This window comes from Onychomys torridus, chromosome 5, assembly GCF_903995425.1.
Source record: "Onychomys torridus chromosome 5, mOncTor1.1, whole genome shotgun sequence".
Lineage (NCBI taxonomy): Eukaryota > Metazoa > Chordata > Mammalia > Rodentia > Cricetidae > Onychomys > Onychomys torridus.
The window spans coordinates 63492097-63512803 of NC_050447.1; the positions used below are offsets into that span (position 1 = coordinate 63492097).

General features: G+C 42.2%; 1 protein-coding gene and 2 long non-coding RNA genes across 4 annotated transcripts in view; 1 reads left to right on the forward strand and 2 right to left on the reverse strand.

Annotated features, from left to right (window-relative positions):
* Asb13 (ankyrin repeat and SOCS box containing 13) overlaps nucleotides 1–8658 on the reverse strand; it is an 18240-nt gene extending 9582 nt beyond the window's left edge. The window contains exons 1-2 of one of the 2 annotated variants that reach the window (XM_036189064.1): nucleotides 8461–8655; nucleotides 850–1037 (exon numbers count right to left, since the gene is read on the reverse strand). In XM_036189064.1, coding sequence (XP_036044957.1) covers nucleotides 850–1037; nucleotides 8461–8503 — 231 coding nt within the window. In that variant the 5' untranslated portion in view covers nucleotides 8504–8655. Of the gene's footprint in view, nucleotides 1–849; nucleotides 1038–8460 lie in introns of both variants that reach the window. The other variant, XM_036189065.1, reaches the window with a different exon arrangement.
* On the forward strand, nucleotides 8586–9911 carry LOC118584780. The gene is made up of 3 exons (XR_004945053.1): nucleotides 8586–8716; nucleotides 9267–9415; nucleotides 9598–9911. It is a non-coding gene; the product is annotated as an uncharacterized LOC118584780 (long non-coding RNA).
* A 557-nt stretch (nucleotides 9912–10468) lies between these two features.
* Nucleotides 10469–20615, reverse strand: LOC118584781. The gene is made up of 3 exons (XR_004945054.1): nucleotides 20542–20615; nucleotides 15789–16024; nucleotides 10469–10699 (listed from the first exon to the last, which is right to left on the reverse strand). It is a non-coding gene; the product is annotated as an uncharacterized LOC118584781 (long non-coding RNA).
* Between the last annotated feature and the right edge of the window lie 92 nt (nucleotides 20616–20707).

Here is a 20707-nt window from a genome sequence, read left to right on the forward strand (position 1 = left end):
CCCTCCCTCCCAGGGCAGGCTAAAACCCAGCCTCACCCTCACTACCATCTCAGGCAAATAATAAACATAGAGCAGAAAAGGAGAGGCTGAGGTTGCAAGCTGGAGAAACGGGTATCAAGATGGGTTTTAACTCAAGCTTTGGCTATAAAAATAAAATAAAATAAAAGTGTTCCATACTACTTAGCATGCCTCATCTTGTGTGAAAAATCACAAGCCAAGAAGAAGGCAACTCCCTGGACTGGGAAAACACACTTAGAATTTATCCAAGTTTGGCTTCTACATGGTTACACACTGAAATCTGTGAAGTTGGTCAATTCCAAGCTTTGGGGATGAGTAAGTGGTGCATTGCCTTCGCTCTGCTCTCATCTGGTGAGCTCCGAGACCATTGCCTGATATTCTTTATAAGCACCAGCATGTGGCAAAGGCATCAGGTCAGAAGTTTGTTCTGTTATTTGGGTTCCCCAGCCCTGAGCCAGTTGTTTTACCAGCACCTCACTTGGATCACTTAGAATCAAGAACTCTGTTGGTCAAACCTACACGGCAACTGTTCAGCCCAAGCCCAACTGCTCCCAGAGAGTCTGCGCCTGGTCCCTGGCTGCCCTGCCCTGCCCTGACCATCTCAGAGCAGACTTATGCTAAACCGCTTTGCTAAAACTGCCCCATCCATAAACACTTCCCTGCTCTGGTCCATCCCACCTCCTCCCGTGGCTTTTAGCAACCTAGAGCACCCTGTCCATCCATGTTTGCACGAACTTAGAGTCTGTTCTCTCTAGTGTTCTCCTGAGCCTGGCCCATCCACTCCCACAGCTGCAACTAGGTAGTAGCTGTCGGTCTCATATGATCACCCACCTGGGCACCAGCTGCCAGCAGCAGCTGCACACACTGGGCCTGGCCCTGCAGACTGGCTGCATGAAGAGGCGTGATGGAGTCCACGGTGACCTGATTAACACATGCCCCATTCTCAATCAGCTGCTGAAGCTGTAGGCTCTCACCCCGCTGAGCTGCCTCATGCACAGGGGTGCGCTCCACCCAGAAACCTGCAGAGGAAACAGAACGCTTACTAAGACACTCCTACTTCCATCAGAACAAATAAATACACATAAGGCTCCAGGGCCCACTGGCAGCCAAGACACCATATGTGACCACGCAATTGATCCCAGTGCTCCTATTAAAATCCAGAAGCAGGGCTGGAGAGATGGCTCAGCAGTTAAGAGTACACACTACTCTTCCAGAGGACCCAGGTTGAATTCCCATCACCCACAGGGCAGCTCACAACTGTCTGTAACTCTAGTTCCAAGGGATCCAACATCCTCATACAGATATATGCAGGCAAAACACCAATACACATGAAATAAAATAATAAATTAAAAAAAGAAAGATCCATAAGCAATCTCAACTAGCTAGGGCGCAGAGTTCAAAGTCCTTGTCAGGGCATATAAAGATGTTTGTGCTATGGATCTGGCTCACTCTATAATCCCATTTCCCACCCCTGGTCCTATATAGACACAGCTATAGCTTACTGCTGTGCCTAACAGTTCCACACATGTACCCCTGGATACTGTACCTTACCAAGAGGGTTGTGCCTAATCAAGCAGCAATATACAGTTTGAGGAAATAGTGAGAAGTAGCTAGTCAACAATTGAAAGTCAATGTGAGAGAGGAAAACCCCAAAGTAAGAGAAGTTGCATGCAACTTTAAAAAGAAGAGGACAACAAGGTAAGCCTCAGGTTTGTATCAGGGTGGTGAGAGGAAGAAGAGGAGGAGGAGGAGGAGGAGGAGGAGGAGGGAAGAGAGGGTAGGGGAGAAGAAGAGAGGGGAGGGGAAAGATCACCAGGACCAGAACAGGCCCTGAGGTAGAGCCATGGCATCACGTGCAGTTCCTGCCATGTATCCATTCAGCGGCACATCTACAAGGAATCAGCACACTCCACTTCCATGTACAAAGATGTGTAAGATGTAACAGGCAGCTCCTAGTTAGGTACCCCTAGTTAGGTGAATGCAGAAACAATTCCAAGCACCACAATAATGACAATGGGAGAATACTTCCAGAGATAGGAATTCAGAAGCCAAATCTCCCAAACACCCAGGCAAGTGCACGGCAGCATCACAGAGGAAGACAAACTGTGACTGCGCAGGTCAAGCTTTGCTTATTCATCTCTGTGTTCCTAGCACCTAGTATGTATGTTGCTGTGTTCACCTGTATGATGGAAGGTTGGATGAATAGGTGGAATGGCTTCAATGAATTTTAATTGTATAAAATATACAATTTGAAAAAGACAATCTAACTTTATTTCTTCATATGATCTGTCTTTAGACAAAATGCAATTGCTGGTAACCACATTTTCCAGTAAACAAATACCACCTGCAATAGTCTTAGCAGCAACACGAAGGACAGAAATCAGAAGCAGCAAATGTAACAGTCAAAAGTGGAAGTGGAAGAAGCAGAGGAGGAGCAGGAGGAGGAGGAGGGGAGAGATTCCAGTCCATCAAAAGGCATAATCAACAGAGATTAAAAGACAATGTATAGAATGAAAGGAAATATTTGCAAATTACATATCTGATAAGAGATTAATATCAAGAATATATAAAGGACTTCTACAATTCAACAACATCAAAAAGTTCAAGTTTAAAATTGGCAAAGGGTTTTAACAGACATTTATCCAAAGAAGACATACAAATGGCCAATAAACATATGGAAAGATTGTCAACATCGCTAATCATAAAGAAATGCAAACCCAAATCACAATGAGATGCTACTTCTTGTTTTTTTCTGAGATAAAACATTCAATCCTAGAGAGATATTCTAAGCGAAGGTAAAACATTCCATTCTGCAAGAAATCTTCTTAAAACCCAGAAAGCAAACAACTCAATAACTTCAGGAAGATCCTGGCCAGATTCACAAGGTCTCTCACTATCCAGACATACATAAATAGTAAGAACTGATAAGAGACACTCTCAAACAAGCCAAGCCTAGAAGAGGCTCAGACCAACTGAGCTGCCTGGAGATGACACTCTCCAGTGTGGACCCAAAGTTGAGCAGTAAACTCCAGGTTGCCAGCTTTCATGTGCCATCATCCATGCTGCATTTGGTAATGCAGCTATTTTTGAGTTATCTCTGGTCCTGTAAGTAACCCCTCACCCATACTCCAGTAAGTAAACCCAACAAACTCACCTATACTCTTGCAAGTAAACACAACAAAGAGAAATAATACAAGTGTTTATCAAGAGATGAGTGGATAAGCAAAATGTGGTATACACACATAACTTTACATAAGAAGAAAATATGAACACATGCTACATGAATAAACCTTGAAAACACTACGTTAAGTGAAATAAGTCAGTCACAAAAGGCCATATGCAATCTGATTCCGTTCACATGAAGTACTTAAAGGAAACACAACTGTAGGGACAGAAAGCACAATAATGGAACTGAGGAAGGTGGAGTTATTTTCTAATAGGTGTATGGAGTCAGTTTTGCATGATAAAAAGAGTTCTGTGGGTGAAAGATGGTAACTGTTGTGCATAATATGCAATGTACTTAATGCTACTGAATTCTACATCTGAAAAGGTTAAGACGGTAACTTTTTATTATATGTTCTTTACCACAATCCAAATGTTTAGAAGGGAGTTGGAGAGTTGGATCAACTGTTAAGAACACTAGCTGCTCTTTCAGGAGGCCCAAGCTCAATTCCTAGCACCTCCATGGTGGTTCATAACCATTTGTAACTCCAGCCCTGGAGGATCCAATACCCTCTTCTGGCCTCTGACAGCACTGAATACATGAAGTACAGAAACATATATGCAGACCAAACACCCACACACATACAATAAAAATAAAATATTTTAAAGTGTGTTTAAGAGTAACTATATTAGTTACTTTTCTCATTACTATGTCAAAACACCTGACAAATGCAACTTGAGGCAAAAGGAGTTTATTTTGGCTCAGGGTAAGAGATAAAAGCCACCACAGTGGGAAAGACAAAGCAGCATGAGGAAGCTCACACATGGTGTTCACAGTGAGGAAGCAGAAAGAGAGAGATGAATGCTGGTGCTCAGCTCCCTTTCTCCTTTCTTCTTTCCTATCACATCTAGGACGCCAGCCCATGGATAGGAGCCACCCACATTCCTTTGGGTCTTAGTTGTATCTCTCTGGAAAGGTTCTCACAGAAATACCCAGAGGTGTATCTCCCAGGTTATTCCAAGTCCAATTAAGCCGACAAGAAACATTAGCTCTTACAGAAACAAAAGGCTAGAGAAGAACCTGAGGATGGAAAGAGCTGCCACCAGCTCACTGACATCAGCAAAAGACAGCTTCATAGCAGGCAGGGCACTAGTCATGGAGGGTACATCTGACACTCCTGGCCACTGGAGAGCTCCTCTGGGGTTACAAATCGGGGAGGAGTAAGGCATTCTCTTCATAAAAACCAGTTACAAGCACCAGGAAGGACAACAAAAAAAAGCAAGGGGAAGGACAGCTTGTGGGTGAGAACCTTAAATCTCCTCCTGAAGACTGAGTGCAGGAAACACAGTCAATTGGGAAACTGGCTGGTCAGGCTTCACAACAGGATGGTCCAACTCAGTGCTAAGACCCCAGTTCTGATAAAGTGCCTCACTCCTGAATCTCAGCATTATATCCTGAGGGAAGTGTTGTGATGGATATCTGAGACCCTGCACTGTTTCAGGAAGCTCCCTCTGGGACTGGAGCCCCATCTCAATCCTTGCTATATAATTGGTCTCCCATTAACAGCTTGCTCCCATCTCCCTTCCTCCTCATGTAGCCAAATAATAAGTTGGTCATTTGGGACCTGATCACAGCCTTTCAGTGACTTCTATTTTCTTTTGGAAGTCAAGAAATTTTTATTTTAAAATTTGAGCTGGCCAGGTGGTGGTGGAGGCACATGCTGTAGTTGAAGGTTTTTTTTAGTCTTGTCTGGTCCACAGTTAGAACATTTTTTTTTTTAATTTGTTAGTTCTGTAGTTGCTTAGACCCAACTGAGTAAACATACAGAGACTTATATTGTTTATAAACTGTATGGCCATGGCAGGCTTTTTGTTATCTAGTTTTTTTTTTTAATCTTAAATTAACCATTTTTGTTAATCTATATGCTAGCACATTAATTTAAGATTAAAAAAAAACTATATAACAAAAAGCCTACTATGGCCAAATAGTTTATAAACAATATAAGTCTCTATATGTTTACTTGGTTGGGTCTGAGCGACTATGGGACTGGCAGGTGAGAGAGATTTGTCCTCACCGTGGGCCAGACAGGACTAGAAAAAACTTAACTACAACATGCCTTTGATCCCAGCACTCAGGAAGCAGAGGCAAGCGGATCTCTGTGAGTTCAAGGCCAGCCTGATCTACAGAGCTAGTTCTAGGACAGCTAGGGCTACACAGAGAAACCTTGTCTCAAAAAAAAAAAGCAAAAGCTGCTTTTGTGTTCAAGGTATTTCTCAACCATGTCTTTTAAAATGTTTTAATTATGAATCTCCAAAATATAAGGAAAATAATCTGCTGTGGGATGTTCAAGTATGTCAAATGTATTGCTCTGATTGGTTAAAATAAATAAAGTGCTGATTGGCCAGTAGCCAGGCAGGAAGGATCGGGTAGGCAGTACAAGGAGGAGGAGCATTCTGGGAGGTGGAAGGCTGGGTCAGAGACTGCTAGCCGCCACCATTACAAGCGAGATGTAAAGTACTGGTAAGCCACGAGCCACGTGGCAACTTACAGACTAACAGAAATGGGTTAATTTAAGATATAAGAACTAGATAGCAAGAAGCCTGCCACGGCCATACAGTTTATAAGTAATATAAGCATCTGAATGATTATTTTATAAGTGGATTGTCAGACTAACAGGGTTTGGTGGGGGCTGGAGAAAAGGTCTCCAGCTACAATAATCCCAATCTATATTTTGTAAAAAACATACAATGAGGTTAAAAAAAAACACAAATGTTTGCCTCCATAGAAGGACTAGGGAGTTGCAACTTGAAAAGACTAGGGAAATGAAAGAGAAAGTAAAAGTGAAAACATTGCCTAAGCGGCCACAGAGCCAGGGAACTCTCATCCTTCATCCTTTCCTTCCTGGCCACATCACTCACCCAGTAATTTGCCTCCTTCCCTGCTGCTAGCCACCTAAGATGTTAGTAACACGCGAGGGCACCCTCCCTTAGTCCCCAAGTCCCAGCCACAGAGCGCGATGAGCCTGGGCTTCGTGGCACACAGAGCCCGGTGAGCCTGGGCTTCGTGGCACACAGAGCGCGGTGAGCCTGGGCTTCGTGGCACACAGCCCTGCACTCTCACTCTGCCTTCTCGGTTTTCTTTTTGGTAGTAGCCTGAGCTGGCCTTGAACTCACAACCCTCCTGTCTGAGCAGCTGAGATTACAAGTGCACACCTCCATGCCTGGCTTACGTTCTCCATTTCTGTTGAAGAACTTTAGAAAAGGCTTTCATTTGAAATCAGCAGCCTTGGTTTTCTCATGAAGCACATAACTTCAAAGGGCCACCCACGTTATGGAGAGAAGATAAGGATGAGTGCTGTTTTGCTCACTGAACGTGGGTTTATTTCCTTTGAACCCCTTTTTAGTCTCAAGTATGCTTTTCTTGCTTGTTTGTCAACAACTTCTCTTTGAGTTCCTATTTTAGGATAAGTTTTCCATTCCAACCCTTCAAAGTATCACTCTAAGCCTTGGAAAACATCCTGAATTCTTGCTAAGACTGGGTGGTCACAGAAAAAGAATGATGCTCTGGGGTTCCCAATGATACAGGGAAGACCTTTTCTGTCCCTTCTCTCCAAAGGCCTCATTAAATTGAGAGAGGAGGAATCTGTCTACATAAGCAAACAAAATAATCTAAAAAGTGGTATGGATAAATATTTTGGTTACAATACAGCAGGAATATAGAATTACAGGTTACACAGGTAAAATTCCTATGGTGGCCCCCACTTTTGCTGGAACAGTGATACTGTTTTGATCCAACACATCCAGTTTTTTCATTTAGACCAGAAATACAAATATCCGCAAGACATATTTTGGGAGAAGCATATTAAATTTTTTAAATGACAATCGCAAAATATCCAGAACAGTAGAGGTGCATACCAGCATGCCTTTAATCCCAGCATTTGGGAAGCAGAGACAGGTGGATCTCTGTGTTTGAGGCCAGCCTGGTCTCCAGAGTGAGTTCCAGGACAGAGAAATCCTGTCTCGCAAAGAAAAAAAAATGCAAGAACCCCAACAAGTATGCACCCACTAATTGAGAATGTGATTTTCTTCTCTACAAGCTATGCAAAAAATATACTTGGGAGTGATGTTTTTAAATATTTATTTATTTAGAAACAAGGTCTTGCGATATAGCCTATTATCCTGGAACTCATGTCCCTACTTCCTCTGCTTTCCAAGGGATAGGATTACAGGTGACTGCCACCATACCTGGCACTGATGCCATGCTATCCTCTACCTGAACAAAAAAATGCTTAACAGGCTTCCATGGTTAGCTATCCATTGCATATTCACTTGAATCAAATACTGACCACGCTATCAGGGTCAAAGTCTTGGACCAGCCTAGGATGCCAAGAAAAACAGATGTTCATTAAATGGTCTTTGGATCATTCTGAAGGTGTTTGTTTTGCAAAAGTAAATTAAAATATTTATCTGCTTTGTTATGACTGCAATTTCCTACTCAGCTAAATTAACTCTTAAGATTTTTTATTTTCTTTACCTTACTGTTTTTACTCCTGTAAAAAATGCTAGGGCAGGGTGGACGTTTTGGTTTGTTTAGCTTTGTTGTTGTTTTGTTCTTTCCAAGCTTTCACAATACACTTTCATTTATCATATTACTTTGTAAGCAAGAAAAGTTTTAATTCTCCAAAGAATGCTCCTTTGCCTTCGAATCCACTTCATTCTAAAGCTGCCCCAAAGGTACGGAGAACACTTCTTGAGCGACAGGCATGTCCCAGTGTTGGGCCGTGTCCTCATTCTGGAGCAGCTGGAGTATAGGTAGGATGCTGTGACCCTGCACGCACACTGCACCAAGCGCCCGAAAGGTGGTGCAGCACCCGCAGTGGGCTCCTGCTGAGGCTGCCAACCAGTGTGCCCAGTGCACACACACTTCCCAGGTTCTGCCACTGAACTGGGCAACGACCTGCATGATCCCCAAACTGTGCGGTGCTCGGGTGAACTGGCAGTTCTGAATCCCACACCTGATACAACACAGGGATAACCAGTCCCGCAGCGCACAGGACTGGAATAAGATGACAGACGTTAAACTCCGATCTGAGATGCTAAGGATCACCCGGACCCTGCTTGAATCTCTACATCCCACCCCACCAACTCGGAGCGAGGAGTGCTGCCCATCTCCGGGATAATGGCCATCCATGAGCTTACTCTGTCCCTAAAAGCTGATCTCCTGGTCCTGGCTCCAGCCCCTAAGTGGTGCCCGTGGCCTCTGCGGCGCGAAGCACGTACCCACATCTCCCACAAAGCAGCCGTCCCCGGCGCGAGGCTCCATGCGGCTTGCCGGCTGGGGGCCCCTGCCTACCGGCCTTGTGACTCCGGGTGCTGGGACCTGAGCCCGGACTTAAGCCGGGACCTGAGCAGGGACCAACCCATGAGCGCAGGCCGCTGGGCGTGGCCTGACTGCTTCCGTGGCCACCTCTGGGAGTTGTAGTTTCTGTTGATTTGCAGCGCGCAACCCCTGCGTCCCACTCTATCACCACCAAAGGTGAGCATACTTGTACATGCAGACTGAAGTGTGCAAAATGTGTGCCCGTGTTGACACGTTGCACGTGTGAATACGTGTCCATTAACAAGTCCTGTGTTTAGACGAAAAGCCCGGATGGATACCTGTGTCCGTATGTAAAAGATGTGTCCGTATGTAAAATATTTGGTTCCTAAAACGCGTACCCACTTGCAAAAATGTGCCTAGCTGCCAAAACTGGCCTCCTGTAGTTTACACCAGTCCTGCTGAGCAAAGTATCCTGACATTCATGCCTTTAAAAAGAGCCTTCCAGTGAAGCTAGTGATCAAAATGCCTGATTCTTCCACTTTTCAAAATAAATAACTTTCAAATAGTTGAAGTTCATTGACGAAAAACACGTTTCTTGGTGGACAGTTTTAATCTGGTGACTCGCTAACCGTTTTAGCAGAAGGAAGCTGGAGTGCCATGAGCAGCCAGGCAGAAATGAGAAACGGGTCTTCCCCGGATTGCAAGTCAACCAGTAAGTGCACTGTATTATGCTTCATTATGATTTTCTTTCCTTTTCTTTTTTCAGAAGACTTAATCTTATTATCAAAGTTACCTGCAGCCTCTTGGGGTATTCTCTCACTTTAACCTGTATTGAGCCTCAGTATAGAAATACATTCTGACTTGAACATGAAAACGTCAGGATTGCTGTTAACAACCTAGCAGTCATCCTCTGAGGTAAGAACGCTTGGATGACCTGTGGTCCAACATGCAGATAAAGTTTAGTCTATCAAATTTTGGCTCTTGTTTTATTCTTTGTATGATGTGTATGTGAGTGTACCTGTTCGTATGTGAATGGCGGCAAATATATGCCCGTCAGAGGATACCCTCATCAGTCTTCACCTTCCACTTTGTTTCAGACAGGATCAGCTGTTCACCCCTGCAAATGTCAGGCCTGTGAGCTTCCACGGAGCCTCCTGCCTCCTCTTCCGCCCATCTAGGTACAGGAGTGCTGGGATTATGAACGACTGACTACACCACTCAGCTTTTACTTGAGTTCTGAGGACCCAAACTCAGGTCTTCACAGATGGTGCAGCAAGCGCATTACCCACTGAGCCATCTCCTCAGCCCTTTTGCATGTTTTCTTGCAAGTGTTCTGCATTTTTAAGCAGATGTAATAGGCGTTTGGAGGGTATTTTTGCTTTGTTTTGGCTTTGTTTTGTTTTGGGTTAGTTTTTTTGGGTTTTTGGAGACTGGATTTCCCTGTGTAACAGCCTTAGGTGTCCTGGAACTCTCTTTGTAGACCAGGCTGGCCTCAAATTCACAGAGATCCACCTGCCTCTGCCTCTGCCTCCTGAATGCTGGGATTAAAGGCATGTGCCACCATACCCAGCTGTAATAGGCTTTTATTACTTTAACATATTTACTGTGGAATTCTGGTATTCCTTCTTGTCAGTGTGATATGTCTGCATGTTTGTATTTTCTTCAACATTTCTTCCCTAACAAGTATTCGTCAGACCTGAGTATATGCCACACACAGCATATATGAATATATACATGTATGTTTACAATTTTTATACTAATGCTTGCTACACGTTTCTTAAGCAATCATTTGCTTATTAATTGCTTATAGTGTTTTTCCTCCATTCTGATGGTTGACTTCAAAAATCCACCTCTTTTTTTTTTTTTTGGTTTTTCAAGACAGGGTTTCTCTGTTTAACAGCTCTGGCTGTCCTGGAACTCGCTTTGTAGACCAGGCTGGCCTCAAACTCACAGAGATCCACCCACCTCTGCTTTCCTAGTGCTGGGATTAAAGGCGTGCAGCATCACACCGGTGAAGAATTAATTCTTATATCTGACCAGTGGAAGGGAAAATGAGTATAACCGCTTTGACAAAGCTGAGTCCGATTGGTTCCCAGAGTGGTCTCCAGGATGCCATTCTGGAAGAGCTTCAGGATCCAATTTCTCTTCCACTCCATAGCTTTAAGTCCTTCCTTTATCAGCACCGTGGCTGGCTTCTTGCTGTCAGAAAGGAAAAAAGTGACTTGAAAGCTAGCATCTGATTGATCATTTATTCAAAGTTCTTTCAGAAGGACCACTCAGAATGGGACAGTTCTCAGGTCTAATGTACTGGTACATCCTTGATGGTCACCATAGACAGGAACATTTCTCAGAGGTAAAGGTAAGAAATGTGGTTTTAGCCAGGTGATGGTGGCACATGCCTTTAATCCCAGCACTCAGGAGGCAGAGGCAGGCGGATCTCTGTGAGTTTGAGGCCAGCCTCATCTACAGAGTTCCAGGACAATCTCTAAAGCTACACAAAGAAACCCTGTCTTGAAAAAAGAAACCCTGTCTTGAAAAAAGAAACGAAAGGAAGGGAGGGAGGGAGGGAGGGAGGGAGGGAGGGAGGGAGGGAGGAAGGAAGGAAGGAAGGAAGGAAGGAAGGAAGGAAGGAAGGAAGAAAAATGTGGTTTTAAGAAGAAGTTGTATTTCATTCCATCTGCCATGGAAGGAAGGTATTAGCAGGTTTTAGGCAAATGAGAGTGACTGTATTGTATCTTTTTAATGATCAGAGAATTATCTTATTGAACTTTTCCTCTGTAAAATGGAAACACCTATCACTCTGGCATTAATGTAAGATCATAAAGTCTTTGAAATTTGTAAAATGTTCAAAATTGTTCTATGAAGTTCAGGGGCTTCTTTTTGCATTCAACAAATCAGGATAAAAAGTTGTATAAGCCTGAAACACCCCCACCCCTTTTTAAACTAATATGGCATCTTATCTTTCACTCACCAATCACACTTTTATGAGACTGCTGGAAATCTTTTATGAAATTCCATGTTTTGACTTGCAGACTTCAATGATATAATAATCCTTGTTCTGGTTCCCTCTCTGCTTTGTTCATTTTCCACCTTCCCTCCCCCTCTCCCACCTTTCCTCCAGCCCCCTTTCTGTCTTTCCTTTCTTAATTCCTTCTCTACCATAACTCTGTAATAAATTCAGAAATCAGGGAGAATGAGTCAATTTCGTCCTTTCCTAATGTGTTTACAGCTATATTAGAAGTGTTGCATTCACCTGAATTATAAGATCAGACTGCTTATTTCCACTAAGGGAAAAATCAGTTGGGATTTTGATGAAGAATGCATTTAATTTATAGGTCACTGGGGGAGGCACTGTCTTCTTAACAGTGTTCAATGTTTTGGCTCAAAGCATGGAGTAGCTGCCCATTTATTTGTTTTTCTTTCAAAATTGTTTTGTAGCTTTCAGTATTTATGTCTTCCAATTCTTTTCTGAAATCTATTTCTAAATATCTTATTGTTTTTGTAGTATTGGAAATGCCTTAAATTTAATATTTTTCAGTATAAATGTAGAACACATGATTAAAATGGATTTTTTAAAATATTGATCAATTCTACAACCTTGCTGAATTCATTAGTTCTAATTGTGGTTATGCACATGTGCATTCTGGATATTAGGGATTTGGGACATATACAAACATGCTATAGTCATCTTTTCTAATATAAACGCATTTTTTATTCTCTTGCCAGATTCTCTTTGCTATAACTTCTAGTACAATATTGAAGAAAATTCTTGGGCAGACAGATCTAGTCTTATTTTTGACCACAATAGGAAAGCATTCAGTGTTTCACTATTAAGCATAATATTAGAATGGATGCTTTATAGACATCTCTATTGAGGAAGTTCCCTAGCATCTCTAATTTACTTTTTTTTTTAATTATTATTTATTATGTATACAGAAGAGGGTGCCAGATCTCATTACAGATGGTTGTGAGCCACCATGTGGTTGCTGGGAATTGAACTCAGGACCTCTGGAAGAGCAGTCAGAGCTCTTAACCTCTGAGCCATCTCTCCAGCCCTAATTTACTTTTTTTTTTTTTTTTTTCATGAAAGGATGTATTTTCTCAAACATATCCTTTTGAATTGGTATAATAACTACAGTTTTATACTTTTGTATCATGATGATTGCCATTGGTATTAAAATGTCCCTACACTTATATATGATTTATCATGGTATGCTGTTTGATCATTTAAATTTTCCATGTGATGCTGGCTTCAAGGATTTTAGGAGTTTTTGCATCTTTATTTATAAGAAATGTGGTTTGTAATTTTCCTGTTATATTTTGCTAGTCTTGGTATCAAGATAATGAACTCATGAGTGATTTTGGAAATTTTACTACATCTGTTTTGTAAAAAGGGGTTGTGAAGCATTGATGTCAGTCTTTGAACATCTTTTTAGAATTCACAGTGAAGCTCCCTGAATCTGGGATTTTTGTGTGTGCAAACTTTTAAATTACTAACTTAAACCTACTTGAGATAGGTTTATTCACATTTTCTATTATTTTTTAAAATTTTAATTACATTTATCTATCTGTGGTAAGCATGTGTATAGACATCAGAGGACAACTTGCAAGAGGCAATTCTCACCTTCCACAATATGTGTCCTGAGGTATGAACTCAGACTGTTAGATTTAGAGGCAAGTGCCTTAGCTCACTGAGTCATCCTGCTAGCCTACATTTCTATTTCTTCTTGGGTCAGTTTTAGCAATCTGTTCCTTTTTCAAAATGTGTTTATCCAATTTACCTAATTTGTTGCCATGAATTGTTCATAGTAGTTCCTTAGAATATTTTTTTATTTCTGTGTCTTCATCACTGTTCTATTTCTGTGAAGAGACACCATGACCAAGGCAACTCTTTTGTTTTGTTTTGTTTTGTTTTTCGAGACTGGGTTTCTCTGCGGTTTTTGGAGCTTGTCCTGGATCTCACTCCGTAGACTAGGCTGGCCTCAAACTCACAGGGACCCACCTGCCTCTGCCTCCTGAGTGCTGGGATTACAGGCGTGCACCACCACAGCCCGGCCCATGACCAAGGCAACTCTTACAAGAGAAAGCATTTAATTGGGGGCTTGCTTACAGTTTCAGAGGTTTAAGTCTATTATCATCATAGCAGGGAGCATGGTAGCATGCAGGCAGTGCTGGAGCAGTAGCTGAAAGCTACTTCATGACCATTAGGGAGAGGGGAGTGGTGCTTGTTGACTCAAAACCCACCCCCCCAGTGACACACTTCCTTCTAAAAGGTCAAGCCCTGTAATCTTTCTAATCCTATCAAAGAGTTCCACTCCCTGGTAACTAAGCATTCAAATATATAAACCTCTGGGGGCCATTATTATTTAAACCACCACATTCCATTCCCTGACCCCTATAGGCTTGCTGTCTTATCAAAATGCATTCAGTCTAACTTCAAAGTCCCCACAGTCTATCCACTCTCTCAACACTGTTTTAAAGTCCAAAATTCAAAGTCTCTTCTGAAATTCATGTATACCCCTGTAAAATCAAAACCAAAAAAAGCAAATGGTATACTTCCAACATACAGTGGCACGGAATATACATTACTATTCAAAAATAAAGGAAAAAGGCATAGTAAGGAAATACTTAGACTAAAGCAAGTCTAAAACTCAGCAAGGCAAACTCCAAATTCTGCATCTCCATGTCTGATGTCAAAGGATGCTTCAGATCTCCAACTCCTTTCAGCTTTGTTGATTGCAACATATTTTTCTCTCCTGTGCTGGTTCCATAACCAGTCTGCAACTTTCCTTGACAGGTATCCCATTATTCTGGCATCTCTAACATCTTGGGGTCTACAACATAATCCAGGATTCCCCTCACAGTTTTATACATATCCTCTCTTGGCCTCCATGCAAAGATACCCTGGTCTGGCCTGGCCAGCTTTCCTTAGCTTGTATCCTTGACTATAAAGCCAGAACCACCTAAATGCTCCCACAATTCCAGTCTCCCCCTGAAGCTGCCAAGTTCCACTGACTGATGGGACTGGAACTAGGCCTCCTCCTTCAGCTGCATTTGCGGGAGCTTTCTCTTTTTAATGGTTTCCTCAACTGCTTAAGCTTTTCTTTAATTACTTTCAGGAGTTGGAAGCTTGGCTGGGTGGGGCTTTGCCCTGAGTCCCAAACTCCCTTAATTCCATTTAGAATAAAGCTTTTTAATTTTTTCTTTTCTTTTCTTTTTTGTTTGTTTGTTTTTGTTTTTTGAGACAAAAGTTTCTCTGTGTAGCATTTGGAGCCTGTCCTGGAACTCGCTCTGCTGACCAGGCTGGCCTTGAACTCACAGAAATCTGCCGGCCTGCCTCTGCCTCCTGAGTGCTGGGATTAAAGGTATGCGCAACCACCACCCAGCTAGAATCAGGCTTTTCTTTAAACTTTTTGTCTTTTAGATCACAGCACTTGGCTCTAACAAAACACTTCCTGGTGCTCCTTTTCTCCACAAAAGGCACATTTTCACTTTTGTCTTGATTGCTCCTTTTCATTATAGATCTGCATAACAGTGATTACTAATAACCACATGACTAAGTCAATACTAGATTGTTTTTTCTTTATAAGAGTAATGAGCAACCTGTCCCAAGCTGGAAAGACTGACTTTTACACTGTAGTTTGAGACTACCTGTCTACCTTATCTATCTCTGTTACTTTCCAGTAATGTGATAATCACATACCAGCCATGTTTTTGCACTGAACTCATTTTGTGTGGTTATGCTTTATTTTGTTGTAGACACTTTTTGGGATTATGTCATGCAGCATAATAGGCCTTAATTTTTTTTAATTTTATGTATTTTTGCCTGTACATATGGCTGTGCATCACTTGTGTGCCTGGTGCTCTTGGAGACCAGAAGAGTGCATCAGATTTCTTAGAAATGGAGTTATAGAAGGTTGTGATTTACAATGTGGATGCTTGAAATAGAACCTTGGTCCTCCAGACCCCCCAGGAGGCCTTCTCTTTAAAAACTTTTTTTTATATTTTGGGGAGTAATATTATTAGATAATTTCTCCTCCCCTTTCCTCCTTCCAAACCCTCCCCCATACTTCTTGCTTTTTCATATTGCCTTTTTTTATTGTTGTTACCTATGTATACATACACACATACACACACACACACACTCTTTCTTAAATACAACCTGCCCAGTTTGTATAACGTCATTCATATGCTTTCAGGTGTGACCATTTTTAGTATTGAATAACCAATTTAGTGTGCTCTTTCCAGGGGAAATCAATTTCTTCAGATTTCAGTCTTATTTAGCTACCTGTAGTTCTTTCTCTAGGGCTGAGGCCTCCTGAGATTTCCCCGTTTCACGTTAGCTCTACAATCTTTCCACCCACTCTTCCACAATGCTTCCTGAGTCTTAGGTGATGGAGTTGTATTATAGATGTATCCATTGAGACTGGGCCTCATTATTCTGCATTTTGATTGGTTGTGGTTTTCTGTAATGGCCTCCACCAGTTGCAAAGAGATGTTTCCTTGATGTGTCACTACAATTATCTGTGGGTATAAGAATAAATATTGGTGAGTTCAAGGCCAGCCTGGTCTACCGAGCAAGATCCAGGAAAGGTGCAAAGCTACACAGAGAAACCCTGTCTCAAAAAAACCAAAAAAAAAAAAAAAAAAAAAAAAAAAGAATAAATATTGGGTTGGGGATTTAGCTCAGTGGTAGAGCGCTTGCCTAGCAAGCACAAGGCCCTGGGTCCTATCCTCAGCTCAAAAAAAAAAAAAGATTAAATATTTAGAGCTGGGCTGTGGTGGCACATGCCTTTAATCCCAGCACTCAGGAGGCAGAGGCAGGCAGATCTCTATGAGTTTGAGGCCAGCCCGTTCTAGAGTGAGTTCCAGGAAAGGCTCCAAAACTACAGAGAAACCCTGTCTCAAAAAAGAAAAAGAAGAAGAAATATCTAGAATATAGTTGGGGATTAGGCTGGTAAAGCAGTTATAGTTCTCCAAGATTCATGACATCACCAGCCCCCAAGTAATTGGCTAGGTTCCCAGTACCAGGCATGATTGCTTTCTTATTGAGCAGATCTTAAATCAAATTAGAGAGATGTTGGCTACTACATATGTGTGCCATTATTGTACCCTAAGGGTTATCGTGCCTTGTTGGTCATTGTTGTGGTTCATAGGTGTCATAGGTGGTTAAGACTGTTGGTTGATTCCCTGTTTTGGAAACTTACATGGTGCCTTCTGGTACCATGGAAGCTAATCATCAACTAGCTTTCAGGTCAGTTACAGCTCAGGGGCCTCTGGGTCCTGTGTCTGAAGTGCATGATGTCCTCAGTAATAGGAACTTACTTTCCACCCCAGGAAGCTTTCTTTACTAAGAAGTCATTCTCTTTCTAATTTCCCCCTCTTTTATGAATTGTTTACCTATCATAAAAAAAAATGGGTACATGTGCTTTCAGTAAGAATGGCTCCCAGAAGTTCATATATTTGAATGCTTAGTCACCAGGGAGTGGCACTATTTGAAAGGATTAAAGGGAATAGGAGGTGTGACCTTATTGGAGGAAGTGTGTCATTAGGGAAGGGTTTTGAGGTTTCAACAAGCCCCCTCTCTGCCTGATTATGATTTTGATATGATGTAGCTCTCAGCTACTGCTCCAGCACTGCCTGCATGCCACTATGCTCCTTGTCAGATGACAATGGACTAAACCTCTATAAGCAAGCCCCCAATTAAATGCTTTTTTCTATAAAAGTTGCCTTAGTCATGGTGTCTCTTCACAGCAATAGAACAGTGATTAAGACAGAGTATTATGGGCTGGAGAGATGGCTCAGAGGTTAAGAGCACTGCTTGCTCTTCCAAAGGTCCTGAGCTCAATTCCCAGCAACCACATGGTGGCTCACAACCATCTGTAATGAGATCTGGTGCCCTCTTCTGGCCTGCAGTCATACATGCTGTATACATAATAAATAAATAAATCTTAAAAAAAAAAAAAGACAGAGTATTATGATATGTCTGTGTTTATGCATATATATTTCTTGTTCTTTGCAAATATTCACATCTGAGATTGCTAGTATTCAAATGAGAAAGTAAAATTAGCAGCTAACTTAAGAGCAGATTTGGAACAAGAAGATTTCAAGTAACATAAATCATTATTGGACCAATTTTACAGGGCTTTCCCCCCAAAACAGTGGAATGAATGAACTCAGTATGCCCTGGTTCTTTGAATGCACTGTTCTTTGTTTTCTCCCACTGGTTCTTTCCTCTTTCTACTGCAATGAAACATACTCCGTAAGTCTGTATTTATCTATTAAGATTGTTTTGAGTAAAATTTTGTACAAGATACCATGGGGGATGTGAAAGAAATGGAAACTATAATCCAATCCAAAAATCAAGTCTATTCTAGTTTCTTCTTCTGCCTCACTCCCACACCTCCAAACGGTTGTGTAATATTATTTTAAGATATGTTACACCAGGCGGTGGTGGGGCATGCCTTTAATCCCAGCACTCGGGAGGCAGAGCCAGGCCAATCTCTGTGAGTTTGAGGCCACCCTGGGCTACCAAGTGAGTTCCAGGAAAAGGCGCAAAGCTACACAGGGAAACCCTGTCTCGAAAAACAAAACAAAACAAAACAACAACAACAAAAAGATATTACATTTGTTTATGCTGTGGAACATTTGTTTAATGATGCAAACATGTGCTGCATTCTTTTATGTTGCATTTGTTTAACTCTGTGAAGCTGTGTTACTTTGTCTGCCTAAAACACCTGATTAGTCTAATAAAGAACTGAATGGCCAATAGCAAGGCAGGAGAAAGGATAGGCAGGGCTGTCAAGCAGAGAGAATAAAGAGGAGGAAATATCTGGGAGTAGAGAAAGATCTAGAAACAAGAGAAGGTGGAAGACTCCAGGGGCCAGCCACTCAGCCAGCCACAGAGTAAGAGTGAAAGTAAGATATACAGAATTAAGAAAAGGAAAAAGGCTGGGCGGTGGTGGCGCATGCCTTTAATCCCCACCACACTCGGGAGTCAGAGCCAGTCGGATCTCTGTGAGTTTGAGGCCAGCCTGGTCTACAAAGCGAGTTCCAGGCACAAAGCTACACAGAGAAACCCGGTCTCGAAAAAACCAAAAAGAAAGAAAAAGAAAAGGAAAAAAAGAAAAAAAGAAAAGGAAAAAGCCCAGAGGCAAAAGGTAGATGGGATAATTTAAGAAAAGCTGGCAAGAAACAAGCCAAGCTAAGGCTGGGAATTCATAAGAAAGAATAAGCTTCTGTGTGATTTATTTGGGAGCTGGGTGGCAGGCCCCCCAGAGACCAGAGTAAAAAACCAACAACATCAAACCCAGTGTGTTATGTGGCCATTAGAGTATTTCCAAAATAAAGATCTCATCAGATCCCATCATATATCTCATGCACCAGAAACCTGGCAGTGAGCTATTTCTTGCCCTGACTGGTTTAAGACAAACCATTAAGGTGTACAGTCTGTGCAGTTTTTGACAGATAACCTTGTGGTTTGGCCTGGGCTCAAATTTGCTATGTAGCTGAGGATGACTTTGAATTCCTAATCTTCTTACCTCTACCTTCAGAGATTATATGCCTTCACTACCATACCCAATTTATACATTTCTGGGGATTAAACCTAGAGCTTCTTGCATACTGGATAAACAACTGAACTACATCCTTTGCCTAGGTTTTATGTACTTTTATTCTGTCTGTATGTAGATGCTTGCAGATGCATGTTTGTGTGTTGTGCATGTGTGCAATATGTGTGGGGATCACAAGTCAACTTCGGGTGTTGTTCCTCAGCATCTGTCCATATTATCTTTTAAGACAGGGTCTCATTGGTCTTGGATTCACAAGTAGACTAGAAATGGCTTACCTGCTTCCCCTTCCTCAGTGCTGGGGTTATAAACTGGGCCACCTCTTCCCCTTACATGAGTTCTGGGGATAGAATTCAGCTCCTCATGCTTGTGTGGTAGGCAATTGCCTGACTGTTCTCTCAGCTCTTAGGCACTGTGAACATCTTCTGTTTTTTTCACTTTTCAAACACTTATTTTCACCTTTGGGTGGGTGGGGGGGCATTTACACTTGTTTTCCTTTCTGCTCATAAAACTCTACCTCAAAGGATTCATTTGGTCACTTTCATCTTTGAGTTTTAACTTCAAGCATCCCCTTTAGGTGCATCTTAATCGTCCCACTTCTTCTGTTCCAGTCTCCAACTTCCAACTCCATTCACTAGGTTTTCACAGCACATTATTACCTGAAATAATTGTGGTACCTTATAATTTAATTCACCTCTGCAATGAACTCAATTACGAACAGGGTCCTTCTTTTCCTTGTTCATGGCTCTAATCTCATAATATTGCACTGGGCATAAGTATACTATCCTATTGAATATCTAAATCTCATTGTAACAAATATTCAAACCATGGCACATGGTCCATGACTTGGTACTGCTTAATTTCTTTCAGGGATATTTATCTCTAGTGAGGAGAGACCAGAACTGTTACTTATAGTCACCTCAACACTTTCCATATAGATAATAAACTTCAATTTGGTCTGGGGAATTCACACAATGAACTTAAGTTTTGTATGGATTTAATATTCAGCAAATTCAAACAGCAGTGAGGTTTCAGAAATGTTGCACTTGGGCCAGACCAACCCAACCAGAGTCACCAGAGATGATAGCTCAGTTGATGGCCAGTTGATAAGTCTTTACTCCAGCTGGCTGAGCCTATACTCAGGCATTCGGACCTAAGTGATATTTACACTAAGTGGTTTTTAAAGGCAAAAGTACATGGTTGTATTTCACTCAGCAGCTGCAGGGGTAAAGTTTGGACAATCAAGCAGTTAAACAGAAGCTAAGTTACTTGGGGCATCGGACCTAGAATAGAGTTGGCTAATTTCCACAGGATTCTCCATGAAGATCAGATTCTAATTAAACCTGAAATGGCCTCAGCAAGAACACCAGACTGAAGAGTCATTGTACTACCTTGCCCTGTCCCATTATAACACCTGGTACACGAAACACCGGAAATCGGGCAGAAGCAACCCCCGAGACACTAGAGGCTGACCTGACTCAGGATCCTGCCTTCCTGTGGCACGCCATCCATATCCGGCCGCCTAGGTCCCGCGAGAAACCACGGAACTGGCTTGGCTGGCCAATCCGAGGCGCGCTGTGGCCCTCGCGCCTGCGCAGAGAGGAAAAGCAAGCGCAACGTGGACGCGGCTGACGGTCGC